This window comes from Canis lupus, chromosome X, assembly GCF_011100685.1.
Source record: "Canis lupus familiaris isolate Mischka breed German Shepherd chromosome X, alternate assembly UU_Cfam_GSD_1.0, whole genome shotgun sequence".
Taxonomy (NCBI): Eukaryota; Metazoa; Chordata; class Mammalia; order Carnivora; family Canidae; genus Canis; species Canis lupus.
In genome coordinates this window covers 84,160,124-84,176,080 of record NC_049260.1, presented here as the reverse complement: position 1 = coordinate 84,176,080, position 15,957 = coordinate 84,160,124, and the positions used below count along the sequence as shown (strand labels likewise).

At 40.0% G+C, this 15,957-nt stretch overlaps 1 protein-coding gene across 2 annotated transcripts in view; it reads left to right on the top strand.

The window, feature by feature from the left end:
* Positions 1–15,957, top strand: part of AMMECR1 (AMMECR nuclear protein 1) — a 232,220-nt gene that overhangs the window by 108,476 nt on the left and 107,787 nt on the right. The window contains exon 4 of one of the 2 annotated variants that reach the window (XM_038588072.1): positions 8,163–8,410. In XM_038588072.1, the coding sequence (XP_038444000.1) occupies positions 8,307–8,410 (104 nt within the window). In that variant the 5' untranslated portion in view covers positions 8,163–8,306. Of the gene's footprint in view, positions 1–7,882; positions 8,411–15,957 lie in introns of those variants that run through there. The other variant, XM_038588071.1, reaches the window with a different exon arrangement.

The window sequence follows — 15,957 nt, the reverse complement described above, 5'->3', positions numbered from 1 at the left end:
ATATAATAATAGTTGGGGCCTTTATGTAGTTCTCTCAACCATGGATAGATCATCCAGACAGAGGATCAATAAGGAAACAGTGTATTTGAATAGCACTGTAGACCAAGTGGACCTAAGAGACATATACAGATCATTTCAACCAACTACAGTAAAACACAAATTCTTCTCAAGTAAACATGGAATATTTTCTAAGAAACTAGAAAAGAAGAGCAAATTAAGCCCAGTAAACATAAGAAAAAAATAATAAAGATTAGAAGAGACAAATGAAATAGAGAATTAAAAATAAAGAAAATTAACAAAAGTTGGCTCTTTGAAAAGACTAGCAAAATTGACAAGCCTTCTGTTAGACTGACCAAGAAAAAAAGAAGATTCAAATTACTAAAATCAGAAATGAAAGAGGACATCAATACAGACCTTATAGAAATAAAAAGGACTAGAATAGAATATTATGAAAAATTTTATCTCAAAAATTAGAAGTCTAAATGAAATGGAAAAATTCCTAGAAACACTCAAACTACTAAAACTGACTCAAAGAGAAATTGAAAATCTTAATAGTCATATAGCAAGTAATCAGATTGAGTCAATGGAACAAAACAAAACAAAACAAATTAACACCAGTTCCTCTCAAACTCATCCAAAAATTAAAAGAAGAAAGAAACTTCCTGACTCATTCTATAAGGCCAGTATTATCCTGATACCAAAGCCAAAGATGTCACAGTAAAACTCAGACCAATATTAATTATGAATATAGATGCAAGAAGTCCTCAACAAAATACCAACAGATTGACCCGGAAACATAAAAAAGAGTTATACACTGTGATCAAACAGGATTCATCCCAGTATTGGGGGTTGGTTTAACATTCAAAAATCAATTAATGTAACACACCATATCAACAGAATAAAGGACAAAAAACACATGATCTTTTCATTAGACACAGAAAAGCTTTAGACCAAATCTAACCTTTCAGAACAAAAAGACACCCAACAAACTGTAAATAGAAAGGAACTTCCTCAACCTAACAAAGGGTATCTGTAAAAACCCAAAACTAACATTGTACTTAATGGTGAAAGACTGAAAGCCTTCCTTTTAAGATCAGGAATGAGACAGAGATGTTTGCTCTCACCAATTATTTTCGACATTGTACTGGAGGTTTTAGCCAAAGCAATTAGGTAAGAAAGAGGAGGGGAGAAAGCACCCTGATTAGAAAGGAAGAAGGAAAAACATCTGTTTGCAGAAGACATGATCTTGTATATAGAAAATCCAGTATCCAAGAAAAAAATGTTAGAACTAATAAACCAGTCCAGCTAGGTTGTAGGATGGATACAAGATCAATATAAAAATCAGTTGTGTTTCTATACCATGAATAATCCAAAACTTAAATAAACAAAACAATTCCATCTACTGTAACATCCAAAAGAGGAAAATACTTAGGAATAAATTTAACAAAACAGTGCAAAATTGACTCTGAAAACAATAAAGTATTCTTGAAAGAAATTAAAGAAGAACATAATAAATGGAAGTAAATCCTATATTCATGGACTGGAAGCCTTATATTGATAAGGTGTTTATATTTCTCAAATTTATCTATATTCAATGCAACCCCTATCAAAATCCCAGCTGGCACCTTTCAGAAATTGACAAGATGATCCTGAAATTAATATGGAAATGCAAGGGTCCCAGAACATCTAAAACAATCTTGAAAGAGAAAAACAAATTTAGATGGATCATACTTCCCAGTTTCAAAATGTATTACCAAGTTACAGTAATCAAGACAGTGTAGTGTTGGCACAAGGATAAACATATGGATCAATAGAGTAGAATTGAAGGTCCAGAAATAAATCCTTTTATTGATTTTTTATTGATTCTTTGAGGAGGGTGCCAAAACTTTCAATAGGGTGGGTCAATAGGGGAGAAGGAGTCTTTTCAACAAATGTTACTGGGATGACCGGATATCCACATGTAAGAGAATAAATTTGGAACCTTTCCTCACAACATATACAAAAGCTAACTCAAAATGGATCAAGGACCAAAATATATGAGCTAAAATTGGAACTTTTAAAAGGTAACAGGTGAAAATCTTCATGACCATCTGGCAATGGTTTCTTATACATAATATCAAAAGAACGAGAAAAAATGATAAATTGGATTACATCAAAATTAAAAACTTTTTTGTTTCAAAGGACAATGTTAAGAAAATGAAAAAGACAACCCACAGAATGGAGGAAAATATTTGAAAATGACAGGTCCAATGAGGGACTGGTATACCCAAAATATAAAAATAATTCTTATAACTCAATAATAAGGTGAATAACTCAATTTAAAAATGGGCAAAGGATTTAAAAAATGTTTCTCCAAAAAAGATACACAAATGGCCCATAAACATATGAAAAGATATTCAACATTGTTAGTCATTAGAGAAATGCAAACCAAGACTACGTTGAGGGGCACTTGGCTGGCTCAGTCAGTGCGGCACACAACTCTTGATCTTTGGGTCATGAGTTTGAGCCCCACATTGGGTGTAGAGATTACTTGAAAATACAGTCTTTTTTAAGACTACATTGAAATACCACTTAATACCCACTAGCATGGCTACAATAATGTATCTTTAAAAATGATAACTCACCTTGACAAGGATTTGGACAAATTGTAAGCCTCATATACTGCAGGGGGCTTTTAAAATAGTGCAGCCAGTTTGGAAACAGTCTGGCAGTTCCTCAAAAGGCTAAATGTAGAGTCACCTTATGGTGAATTATTATTATTCATTCAACTAAAAACTGTATGTATGTATACATACAGAAGATAAACAAAAACACACATCCACACAAAAAGTCATACATGACTGTTCACTGCAGAATTATTCATAATAGCCAAAAAATAGAAACAACTATTTAGTCAAGTGGTGAATGAATAAAATCTAGTATATCCACATAGTGGAGTATTATTTGGCCATAAAGAAGAATGATGTACTGATAGATGCTGTGACAAGGAAACAACCTTGAAAACAGTATGCTAAGTAAAATGAGGCAGCCCACAAAAGGACAGATATAGAAAATGTCCAGAATAGGCAAATCTATAAGAACAGAAAGTAGACTGTTGGTTTCCAGGGGTAGGGGGAGTGGAAGGAATATGGAAAGTGCTTATTGGTAGGGGTTTTTTAAATTTTTTTATTTTTTGTATATTTCTTTATTGGAGTTTGATTTGCCAACATATAGTATAATACCCAGTGCTCATCTTGGCATGGGGTTTTCTGGGAGATGGTGAAATTGTTCCAGTAAGTAAATAAGAAGAGATGGCTGAGTACCTGCCACAATCACTGTGCATTGCCCATGGTGAGAGAGTAAATTGTAAATTATGGACCTTTAAGCCAATGGCTAGAGTGGGGCTCAATGAGTTACTCTTCAGCCAGGATCCAGCCAAGGTTATGGGGTTCAGATCCTCCTCTCCTCACTGCCCTGGGGGAGTTTTAACTTTAAACTAATATTTACAAAGAAGGGACTTTTATTTCAGAACATATTTTTATATTTTATTTGATGTTACGTCTCACCTGTCTATAAGTGCACCGACAACTGGAGTAGGAGTTCCAGAACATGATGAGAGTAGTTATAGAAAAAATAACTAAATGTCTATAATTAAATTTATAAGTGGGGGCACAGTTGTGGTATATACATTTTTGTGCCCCATTATATGCCTAGAGAAGAGGAGATGAAGTCTTTAAAGAAGAGCGAAAAGAGAAAAAGAGTCAAGCAAGAGAGTATCCAAACTATGGTAGACACTTTCCTGTTTTAGGTGTACTTGACTCCTCCCACTGGCCACAGGATACTCTTTGTGATCATCTCCTCCCAATAAAGCTTCCCTTTCCAATCTACAACTAGTGAGTTTTGTTAATTCTTCCATGTTTGTTGTAGATATTAGCATATCTAAATCTCATTAAGGAGTTTATACAATTTTGCCTCAAGGAAATAGCTAACAAGACAGCATTCAATTAGTCTGCACTCCAGTTGACAATAGAAGATATAAATGAAACAAGTAGAAAAAGGTCCAAAGTAGATCCTGGTCCTTTGGCTTATTAATGTTTTGTTCATTAGATCAAGAAAGAATCCAGGAGGGAAGATTTGTTTTGTCACGAAGAAAACAAAATGTGAGATGCCTAGGTGGCTCAGTGGTTGAGCATCTGCCTTTGGCTCAGGTCATGATCCTGGGGTCCTGGGATCCAGTCCAACTTCAGGGTTACCGCAGGGAGCCTGCTTCTCCCTCTGCCTATGTCCCTGCCTCTCTCTGTGTGTCTGTCGTAAATAAATAGATAAAATCTATAGAAAAAAAAAAGAAAATGTGTTTTATCAGTCTGAATTGAAAAGTAGGTAAAGAATCCTGGTATTTATTTGCATATTCATTCAACTATAAAAGGGACCTAATCACCACCTCCACCACCACAACCATGTGTTATATGTGTACAAGGTTAGATCAAAGTGGTGGCTAATAATATTACATTTTGCAGTTGTTCAAGGATGACAGTTGAGAAAGTTTGATGACAGAGGATAAAAATAACACTTGTTTGGGCATAAATGGAAGTTTTTTCTCATTGAACTATGTGCACATTCTTCGTCCCACTCACACCCCTGGAAACCTAAGAAAATAATTTTGCAATATTAGCATGTATTCACTATCTGATTGAATTACAACAATTCTCTTTTTTTTCTGAAATAAAAAATAACTATATTTGTAAACATGTGGATACATTGAGGTAATGATAAAATAATCAGTAACTACTGGGTTAAATTCAATTTCCAGCTTTACCACATAGCAAATAATGTGCATAACCTTTGTTCAAGCAGTTTTTCACAGTTGTATAACAAAACATTTGACAAGGGTTAGTTAATAGCAATTTAGAGGCAGATGCAGAAGTGCTTATAGTTTGAATGTGCTTTGTTGACAAAGAGACTATGGCCTATTTACTTTTATTTAAAAGAAACATGGAATCTTTACCTTCCAGTTGACAGTTGGTTACAAAAAGCAGAAGATACCTTAACGTTTCCTCTGGAGGGTATTATCACTTCACTCCAGTGTTAGTGGTGGGTAGAAACACATGTGCTCTATCATACTTTGACCTTTACACTTCAAGTCAAGAGAAGCCTGAGCAAGGTCAGTTTTTCCATCTAGTGTGCACTTTGCTTAGATGTAAAAGCAAACAAACAAGCAAATAAGAAAGTAACCACAACACCATTTTCACAGAGTCTGATCTGTAGATTTCACTCATGTTTGAATGAAATACATTTACTTCTATGCTGGTGACTTTGTAAGAAAACGAGGAAAGAAGAGGCATTTCCTCAAAGGCTAAAAGGAGGCATTACCACCACCACCACTACTTGCCAGGGGATTTGCAAAGCATGTTGAGGCTTAAGGTTGATACAGGAGATGAGCCAGGCTCAGGAGAAGTTAACACAGAGAAAAAGGTTAGAGTGTTTTTTCTCCCACTTTTAGCCAGCCAATACAACAGAGCGCTTCAGATAGTAACTCCTGGTGGTCAGGTAATGGTGTATTTTCTGCAAAGTCAGGTTTGGGTTTGCCTAATTTCTTCATGCTTGTGAAGTTTGAAATTGGCATTTAACATCCTTGGGGGAAAAGCTATTTTTGTTATTCAGCTGGGATGTCCTTGTCTTAGGGTTTCCCATTGCATCAGTCCCTTAGGCTGCCATGATATCCATGATAGTGCTGTGTCTTTTAGATGAAGTGCAGAAATAAGGACATGATTATGGTGCTTATTAAAGATTCCTTGCTATTTTCACAAAAGTAGGGGCGTTAGACTCTTGTTTCCTGGCCAAATTCTAAATTGGGAGATTACATTCTGCTTTCCTAAATTCCCTTAGCAGAAGCAGCCATCCATGGTATCCTACTTTGCTTCCTTTGCTAAACTGTCGTGCGATATTGAATGGCACTCGTTTTCTACTCCAGAAGTGCTCACTTTTTAGTGGAGTGGTGAGTAAATCAGTACCTATTGTCTGATACTGTATTTGACCCAGTGCAAACAAATTAAGGTTTTTCATTTTTACTTTGTAATATTTAGTGTTTCTCAATCTTTCCCTAATTATGAAGTTCTTATTTTTGTTTAACCTCCATCCCACCCACTGTAGTTTTAACATCACCATCTTGTATCCATTGCTAACCTTGGTATCACATAGTAACATTGAGAGGCAGTATAGCACAATGGCATGGTTGTTGAAATCAGTCGTTTAAATCCTCACTCTATCACTATGTGGGTGATGTTGAGCAAGTCACTTCTGAGGTTCAATTTCCCCATCTGTAAATGAGCAACCTCAGAGGGTTACTGTGAGGATCAAATGAAGTAATATATCATTCTGAAGGGTGATGGGGTAAGTCGAGTCATAGTACTTGGCACCCAAGAAGTGCTCGATAAATAGTAGTTATTTGTTGGATTGTGTACACGGATCTGGCTATTATAATTCATAAACTCTTTGAGAGTGGGAAGTATACTTCCTGGATTTTGACATAAGTACAGTGTCGTGCACATAGGATGGTGCAGAGGCTCAATATTTGTTGTATGAATAAACTTTTCTCCTGAGTGGAATGAACAGCCTTTAGCTATTTGCAAGATCCCACACATTTAGCTCAAAGGTGACAAAAATCAATCAATTCTCTGATGTCTCCAAATCTACAGACACCTGCCTTTGTCTACGTTTTGGTATGGTGTAGACACAACGCAAATAATTCACACTTTCTAACAGGCTAATTTCTATGAATGTAACACTTGATTTGTCTTAGGTGCCCAGAATGGGACTGACTCAATCACACGCCTCCTCATTCATTCAAGCATTCTTTGATTGAGAATTTTTTTAAATGAATACTAAGAGCTATCTAATTCTATACCTGAACAAAACCTTTCAATTTGTGACTAAGGATACTACCTGCCCTATTTACCTGTAAGATCTGTGCTGACTACAGATATATTTCTAATTGCTTTGCTCCCAAGCCAGCACACACACACACACACACACACACACACACACACACATAATAACCCACCGCAGCAAGTTCCAGAGCACGACCAACATCTTTGAACTAGGGAGGTGTTGGTTAGGACTTTATTTTTTGCTTTCGAAAACATTTGCAAGGGGCTGGGAGGGAAAGGTGGGGGGCGGGGGGGGGGACAAGGGAGGAGTATATAGATTGATTCAACCAGGCTTGAATGTTTGTCAATAAGGAAAGATTATTGCCCTTTACCATAATCTTGGAAGACCCCGGGTGCGTGCTTAGGTGGGTATTAAAGCGACCGCAGTGTGGCCATTTCCCCCGACTGGTTTGTACGCACTTTACAGGGGCGGTCTCAGGTGTGGAGCTCCAAGCACCTGCTTGTTCAGCTCCGGCAGTTCAGAAACCAGCGTATTTGAGGCCGGTGGCTCAGGTTTCACGTAACTCGGCTCAAGTGTCACTGACACTCTGTGTAGTGTGGGTCATCGAGCTGTGTGCTTTGGGACTCAGACACTTAACTTAGGACTTTCTTCTTTCTCTCCCTCCCCCAACTAGTTTTCCTTTCCCTTCTTCCTTCCCGGGCGTGCCCCCCTCCTTCCTTTGCTCCTACTCTCCGCTTTCGCGTTCTCGTTTCCTTGTCTTTCCTTTCTACAGAGCTTCCCGTCTTTCATCCATCCTCTGAGGGCCACGGGGCTGGAGGCTGCGGCTCCCAGGAGGCGCGAGTCCCGCGGGACAGGCGCGAGGTGCCTAGCGGCGAAAGCGCGGGGCGCGCGCTGAGCCGAGGGCGCGCGCGCGGCAGCCGTGTGGCCGGGCGGCCGGCCGGGTAGTGGAGCGCGCGCGCGCCCCGCGAGCCCCTGGCGCGCCCCCGGCGGCCGGGGCCGCAGCGTGCTCGCCCCCGCCGCCAGCTCGCCTCACTTATGGATCGGAAGCGCTGCGTGGGGGAGACTGTTCCAAGATGGCGGCGGGTTGCTGCGGGGTGAAGAAGCAGAAACTGTCCAGTTCGCCCCCCTCTGGCTCGGGTGGCGGTGGTGGCGCCTCCTCCTCCTCCCACTGCAGCGGAGAGAGCCAGTGCCGAGCTGGGGAGCTGGGACTAGGAGGCGCCGGCACGCGGCTCAACGGGCTGGGAGGTCTATCTGGAGGAGGTAGCGGCAGTGGCTGTACCCTCTCTCCCCCCCAGGGCTGCGGCGGCGGCGGCGGGGGGATTTCCCTGTCGCCACCTCCGAGCTGTGGAGTGGGGACCCTACTTTCTACCCCGGCCGCCGCCACCTCTTCCTCACCCTCCTTGTCCGCCGCCTCGTCCTCATCGCCCGGCTCCCGGAAGATGGTGGTGTCAGCGGAGATGTGCTGCTTTTGCTTCGATGTGCTCTACTGTCACCTGTACGGATACCAGCAGCCCCGGACCCCCCGGTTCACCAACGAGCCCTAGTGAGTACCGTGCCCTCCGCCACTCTCTCCCTTGCGCTCGGGATGGGGCTCAGAGTTGAAGCAAAGTACGAGTCCGCCTCCCCGGCGGCGGCTGCCCCTGCCCCTCTCTCTGCCCCAGTCCCCGGAGCCACTCGACCTAAGTAAGGGCACCCCGCGCTTTCTGCCCTCTGAGACAAGCACCCCACACTTGGAGCAGAGTGCTCTTGCAAGAGATGGCTCTCTGGTTCCCAAAAGTGTTCGCTTTCTCTTTGCGATAACTTCGAAGAGTTTTGACCCTTCCCTTCTCGCCTTCGCCACCCCGCGTCCCCACCGCCCTTCTTTTGGGGAACTGGATTACTCTAGGTGTTGACCTCTCCTCACTTTGGTTTCCATTTACCCCACGTGAAAGCCCCGCCAGTATTCCCGCCCCGCGTACCTTGCGCAGGGAGAGTTACTATCCCACTGCAGGGAGAAAAATAGCAACTATCCAACTTCTGTGCTGCCTAAGTGATGGAACTTAGCTCCGGAGCTTATGAGGTTACCCATATTTTCCTTCGGGTTTCCTTCTGCCCTGGGGAAGGAGAAGGTTGGTTTTTGTTTTTGTTTTTGTTTTCGTTTTTTGAAAAAAGAAAAAGACCACACACATTTTCCCATTACTACCTATTTTTATCCAAACATACCCATTAAAATGTGTTTCTAGTGAAGCGCACCGCCAGTTCTCTCACATTTGAAGAGTGAGACCTTCCCCCCCACCCCTTAATTCCACCGTCTGGGTAACAGCTCATTCAAAAAGAGCTGTCCCCATAGAGCCACTGTCAGTTTGTACATAAAGCGTGTATTCGCTTTTGTGTCGATTTCACTTTCTAGAAATCTATGTTAGGCTTGACGATTTGAGAAATAGTTAATCCAACAGTAAGTGTGTAGGAATTTTTATGTTTTCTTTTGGCTTGTACTTTTAGTTATTTTACCCTTCAAGTGTGTGGTTGAAATTGTTTAAAATAGCACTGTTACAGCTAAAAGCAGGTTAATTCTAATCCCTGTCCATTTGGATGTGTGGGAGATGGGGCATATGGTTTTTTTTTTTTTAATGTGTAAACTGAGTGTAAACTGACTTTTTGAGTTAAATGCTAGACAGAATGTAAAGCCCAAGGAAGGGCAGAATGACAAAGAGGGCAATTGTTTTTATTATGAGTACATTGCATGAACAACAACAAAAATAATGGAGAAAAATTTCAGTGAAACATGCTGAGAACCATCAACCATTTTCCTTGCTAAGACGAGTGCCCCTTGTCCCCATATCATAAATACCTGAATTGATGTTCTTTTTAAACTGCTTCTTTTCATCTTGTGAGATTAGGTGATTAGACTACTACTAAATAAGTATAAACACTTCTGCCTAGACTAAAAATATTAAATTAATATGTAAAGTGGAGATTGCAATAAAGTGTCCTGGAAATTGTAAATTTGTATTGTTTGTTTTCTTTGGCTTTAATACTTTAAATGTATTTAATTTTGTATTTTTGCCACTCTTCTGTGATCTGTGCATTTTCGTTCAGACTTGGTTCATCTTTGGGCACTTATTCATAAAAAATGCATGAAAGAGCATCCAGACTGACACTTTGCCCAATAAATTAACTGTCTATAAATTTCATAGTTTTAATTGTAGGAGCTTAAATCCTAAACTCACACCTTTGCTTAGCCAATTTGTTTTTTGGTTAAGATGTCAGATTCATTTAAAAAAGTCTATGTAAAAAAAATCTATGAAATATTTATTGGCTTGATTCACTTATTTGTGACTTTTCTGCCTTCTCTTGGATGTCTATGATATATTAAAGCCAGTTGTGGGATGATACATAGGTTGGCTCTGCAAAGTCATGGGACTGCAAAAATTCACTCCTGTTCAGTTACATGAGTTTGGCAAAGGCGATTTTACTATTCACGCTCCATTGCTCCAAAGCATATGAGAACACACTTTCAGGAGGTGCTATTTTCACACATTTTAAAGGGAGTTTGGGTTAACTGAATGAGTATAACAAGAAGTTTAAAAGGAAAGTGAGCTTGACCAGTTCATACAGAAAATGCTTTTGAAAATGTCATCTTAACAGTGGCTACTTTGCACATGTGTTTATTTATTTATTTTTTTGGTTTTTTTATTTTTTATTTTTTATTTTTTTTTGCACATGTGTTTAGGTATTGCTTGACTTCGAATACTCCACCCACTGGATTTCTTTTCGGGGAATTAAACAGACCAAATAAGACACATTTTTGACCACTAGGGATATGTTGAAATGATGATGGAAGAATAACCATTATCATTTAGCAGGCCTTGAATATGTCATGTGTTCAACAGAACAACTTAGAAGAGACACCCAACATGACCAAGGGGAGAACGCATGTTTACTTAAGTGGAAAGAGGACTGCATCTTCTCTTCATTTATTTTAAAGTCTTTTTTGAGGTGTACTGTGGAAAATTCAAGAAAATGTCTTAAAAGCAGTGTTTGATCACGGGAGTAAAATAACTGTAATCACTTGACAGTGCCTTAGTAACCACCACACATTTTCTGTTTTACATACTACATATTTAATAGCTTTGTGTACTTATTAGTGGCTTTGTGCTGGAGAACATAAGCCATAAATAGACATATTTCTTTTTTTTTCCCCTGAGTTATTAGTGTCATGTCATGAGTGGCAGTGTTTCAGGTCTTGTCTCTGCCCCCTCCCCTCCACCCCGACACCAGAAGACATGCTTTCAAGAGTTCAGATCCTCCTGTGTAAAAAGCACATCACTTTCATCCCTTCCCAGAACCTTTTCTGTCAAAATGTCTGTAACTAGTGAAATCTGCCTTTTACAGGGTCAAAAGTTCTAGATTGATCAGTCACTCTTCCATTTTGAATGGTTATTAGAAATTTCCTCTATCTGTTTCAGGTTTGGGGAGAGGATTTCAATATATGAACAGGATGTGTGGATACAAATTCTTTACTGTTGGCTGCTGTTTGTTGGAATACCTACCTCGTTGCACAGAGGTAGCAGTAGCTACAGCTTGGGAGGACAGTGAAAACTTGTTTAATGGAAGACCCCTAATATTTGTGTTAAAAGTTAGGACTGCATTACTAAATCCTTGGTCTCAGTTGTATAGGCACATGTGCCTACAGAAATAAGGTTTAAGACATTTTAAAAATGACCGAGATGCATTTTACTATTCAAAATCAGAGCTCTTGGATTAATATGTGGGAACCCAGATAGCTATGTTACAAGAAAACATTTGCTACTATAAAGGGATCCACTGTGCCAGGTGTGGAGGCAGTTAGACACTAGTGCAGCGGTTCTCAACTTGGGCCGCACATTGGAACCACTGGGGAATTACTAAAAATGTGGAGACCTGGGTTACAACCCAGATATTCCCATTTAATTGGTCTTGGATGGGGCCTGGACATCAGGATTATTAAAAGCTCCTCAGGTGATTTTCAACGTGCAGCTGAGGCAGAGAACCGCTGGTCGTGCAGTATTCTGCTAGCCCTTTCTCCGGAGACTCAGATTAATTTGATCTGGGGTGGTGTCTGGGAACCCATATTTTATAAGCACCCTGGGTAATTTTGGTAAACAACCGGGTTGGGAAACCCTCGCAGTGTGGTCTGCAGAAGACCTGACCTAGGAGCTGCTGTGAAATGGAGGCTCTCAGGTCGCCCCTCAGACCTGTTGAATTCGAATCTGCATTTTAACAAGCTCCCCAGGTGATTCTTCTGCACATTAAAGTTTGAAGAGGAGTGGTTCTCCAACTTTAGAGTACATCATAATCTCCTGGAGTGCTTGTTAAAACACAAATTGCTGGGCCCCATTCCCAGAGTTTCTGATTCAGTCGGTCTGGGGTGGGGCCGTGAATTTGCATTTCTAACAAGCTCCCTGGTGATGCTGCCACAGTTCCCAGGACCACACGTTGAGACCCCTCCTGGGTTAGAGAGAGAAGTGAGGACCTCAGTAAAGTCATCCGGTAACTGTAAGGGAATGGCAGTTTTCCCTGCCAGTTTCCAGTGGAGAACTTCCTGTTTCCATGTCACCAGGCTTTGTCATGTTCTTTCTAACTTAGCACCGGGGAGATTGAATGGTGCCAAGATCCTAGTAAGAGTCCCAGGTTCTTGGGATGGTTTCAGTCTGAGGTGGGGGGAGGGGCGACTCTTGGAAATGGGTGTTATGATTTTAGGTCTTTTTTTCAGAAATGTTAAACACAAGGGGCATATTTTAGGAGTTAAAAGCAGCATAATATGGTCTCTTAAAGTTAGTTGTATTGATTTTGATAAGTAAAACTCCCTTCTGTTGCCATAAAAAATGCTTTGATGATTAGCTCACTAAATAACACGTTGTGATAAGATTTTAAAAGCTTTTCCTTACACTTACGCTTGCTGGATTGGATTTTAAAATTTCCCTCATTAACAAAGAAGTATAAAAGGATCCTGCCAAGGCACTGGGATTGTTCAGTCTTATATCTTTAATGCTGTATTGCATGTCATGTCCCATGAACTATTTGTTTTAATCTTCTTACCACCTTTGAAGTTAATGCACTACTACATTTTGTATAGACCATGGCACATAAAAGATACTTTACTATTAACATCAATAATATGGTTTTCCATTGCAATGAATAAAATATAATTTAAAAAATCCACTCCTGGATATGCAGTTCTTGAGAGACTCCAGTCAGGTGTTTGAACAGTTAACTCTTTTCTTGTCTTGTCACAGTAGTCAAATTACTGTTTCCCAGCATGCTTGGGAGGAATTGGGTTGTTTTTGAAAGACGAAGCAGGCACTTTGTTTCACCAGAATGGTAGCAGTCCTATGACGTGTTAGTTAAAAAGGTGATTTGAGAATGAAGGTTGGGTCAAAGTGATATTAATACAGCATTTAAACACAAGCTATTATATTTGAATTCTATCTTTTTTTAAATGAAGACTGATCAGAATAGTTCAAAGGTTTATCTGTCTATTGCAGATGATGCTATTATGCCACTACAGAGTTCCTCACCCATGCTAGCATAGTGGTCATAATGTATAGTTTTTCTTCTTCTTCAAGAAAAAACCCCAACACATATTGTCTGGAAAATTGTTGAGCATTTTTGAAGGTATTACATGGATTGTTTTTCAACAATGTTGATTTCCATTTGAAGGCAGTCTGGTGTCCTGTCTTTACTGAGAGAAAAGAAAGAAGGCACACCCCCAGTTGTCATTTATGCTGTAAATACAGCCAGTGACTGAAATGGAAGGATGTAGGAATATAAATTACAAAATTATTTTTGTATTCATGCATAAAGGTGTATATAGGACAAAGTATATTTAGTTAAAAAGAAAAATTCAATGCTTATTTTACCTTCTCCCCCATATGGCCAAAGAGAATGATAACCTAGCTCATAATTTTGCTTGCTTATGAATTGTATTTGAGCTGCATTCAGGTCCCAGTTAGCGAGAGGCAACCAAGAAGGAATCTTTGCTGGGGGATCTCTCAGTCCAATGAGAAGAAAGACCACTACTGAGCAAGTGAAAATACTCTGTTAGCCCATATGCATAAGTAGGTTTTTTTTTTCCTGTGTTTCTCAGAGAAATATTAGCATTCATATTGTTGTCTTTAGAAAACTGTACACTTTTTGCGATTGTATTTGTGTTAAAACACTACAACTTATTACCGCAAAGGATTATAATTTTGAAGTCAGTTATGTTTCCCATTTATAGACCATCTTACTTTCTGAGAATGTATATGTGTGAAACACTAAAACCTTGCAATAAGATGGTCAAAGTTCCCTATTTCAATAGGCGTTATTCTGTTCTCTCAATGTCACACATGCTTGCCTGTTTTAAAACAGCACAATGACCAGGGCTTTTACATTTAAATTCTGTTCAATAGTCTTCCCCCCACCCCGAACTTGTGTAATAATGTCTCTTTTTGATACTGTTCTGAATCAATTAAGCTTAGTAAGGACCAGCAGTAAAAGCCAGGGTCTGCCAAGAATGGACCTTCAATGTGTAAGCTGTCTTTCTGCAATCAGTAATTGGGCAGTTGCTCACAGGACACTGGAGACGGTGTGGGAAGCCAGTGGTTGTATAGGTGGAAAGAGCAGATTCCCCAACAGTAAACTTATTTAGAGTTGAGCTTCTATAGTTACAGTGCTGCTAAGAGCAGAAACGAGCCACAAGTTTATGTAGTAGAAATAAAAGAGCCTGAAGGAAGAAGTATGGTGTAATAGTGCAGTTGGTTGGGTGGAGCATATTTTATGTTTGGTCCAACGATAAGTGGCATCTTTTCTATCTAGTGTGGGTGTATTTTCTACAGTTCTTAATGTATCATACTTTCAAACCTGCTCAACCTTAAAAATGTGAGTTTTGAAGAGCTGGGTGGAAATTATATGTCACTGGGGGAAAAAAAACCCATTATTCCTTTTAGCATATACATTATGCTGAGTTCCATGGTGGGAAACCAAAGAAGTCGTTCTATCCTCACAGAGCTTGCGGTCTTGTTCAAGGTATGACACAAACATCAAAGTCCCTTAAAATGCTGACAATGCACTATATATGTGATTGTAGATGAAGTTAAAAAGTAGAAAACAGCATGTCAGTGTGGTGATGCCATGGAATAAAGGAGTGGTTAGGTAAAAGGCTTTTAGGAAGAGGATGGCTTTTGAGCCAATTATGAAATGGCAAAGGTACAGAAATTATTGGTGAAGAGTCTGGTATGACCAGTAGATCTTGAAGTCTTCCTGGTGTTGAACTCATTGCTCACCACCACACCCCTTGCCATAGCACTTGGGGATTCCCAGCAGCTGTCTTCAGCCAGCAACTTTCACCCCCAGCATTCTCCATACCACTCCCCTTTCTCTGGTCTCAAAGATCAGAAAACTTAAAGGAAATTATAAGTAGCTTTTTCTCTTGGGAACCTTCTGGGAAGGCTGGGTAAGAGATACTGGATCTGATTATATATAGTTTCCTGTGTGAGGAAGAGAACAGTATTGGCAGAAGACTCTTCCAGGACGTAAGATGACTTTGAAGGAGAATAATCTCATGGTAAGGGAAACCAGCTAGGCTTGAGGTTCCTAGGGTACTAGGAAGACTGACATTGGAAAAGTAGGAGAGGCACCTGAAGGGCAGAGTTAATGAATATAGGAATGTTGCAAAATCAAGAAGTGGAAGAAATTATCAACATACGGAGGGACTCGCACTCCAAGGCCAGGTTTTGTGTAGGAGTGGAAAGCTTGCAGCTCACCTGTTCCTTGGCTGCCATCCTTGCCTCTTCTTTTCTTGGCTCTGTGCCTAGCTATTCTTGTGCTCAGGAAAAGTTTGTTCAACAGCTCAGTTGGAATGGCTATGAAATTTGATCAGAAGTGTAAGAACCTTCCCTTTCCCCTCTTCATCTATTCCCAACTGTATCTAATTTGAGAGAAAGGAGAAGACACGTTGGTTTATAGAGTTCGGATCAAATATAAAGATAGATGAGATAGCTTTTGGGGGAGGACCTGAAATTAGCCGATTGCATGTAAGTAAAGAGGCATTGCAGAAAAAAAAGATTGACCAAATTCCCATTGCTAGGG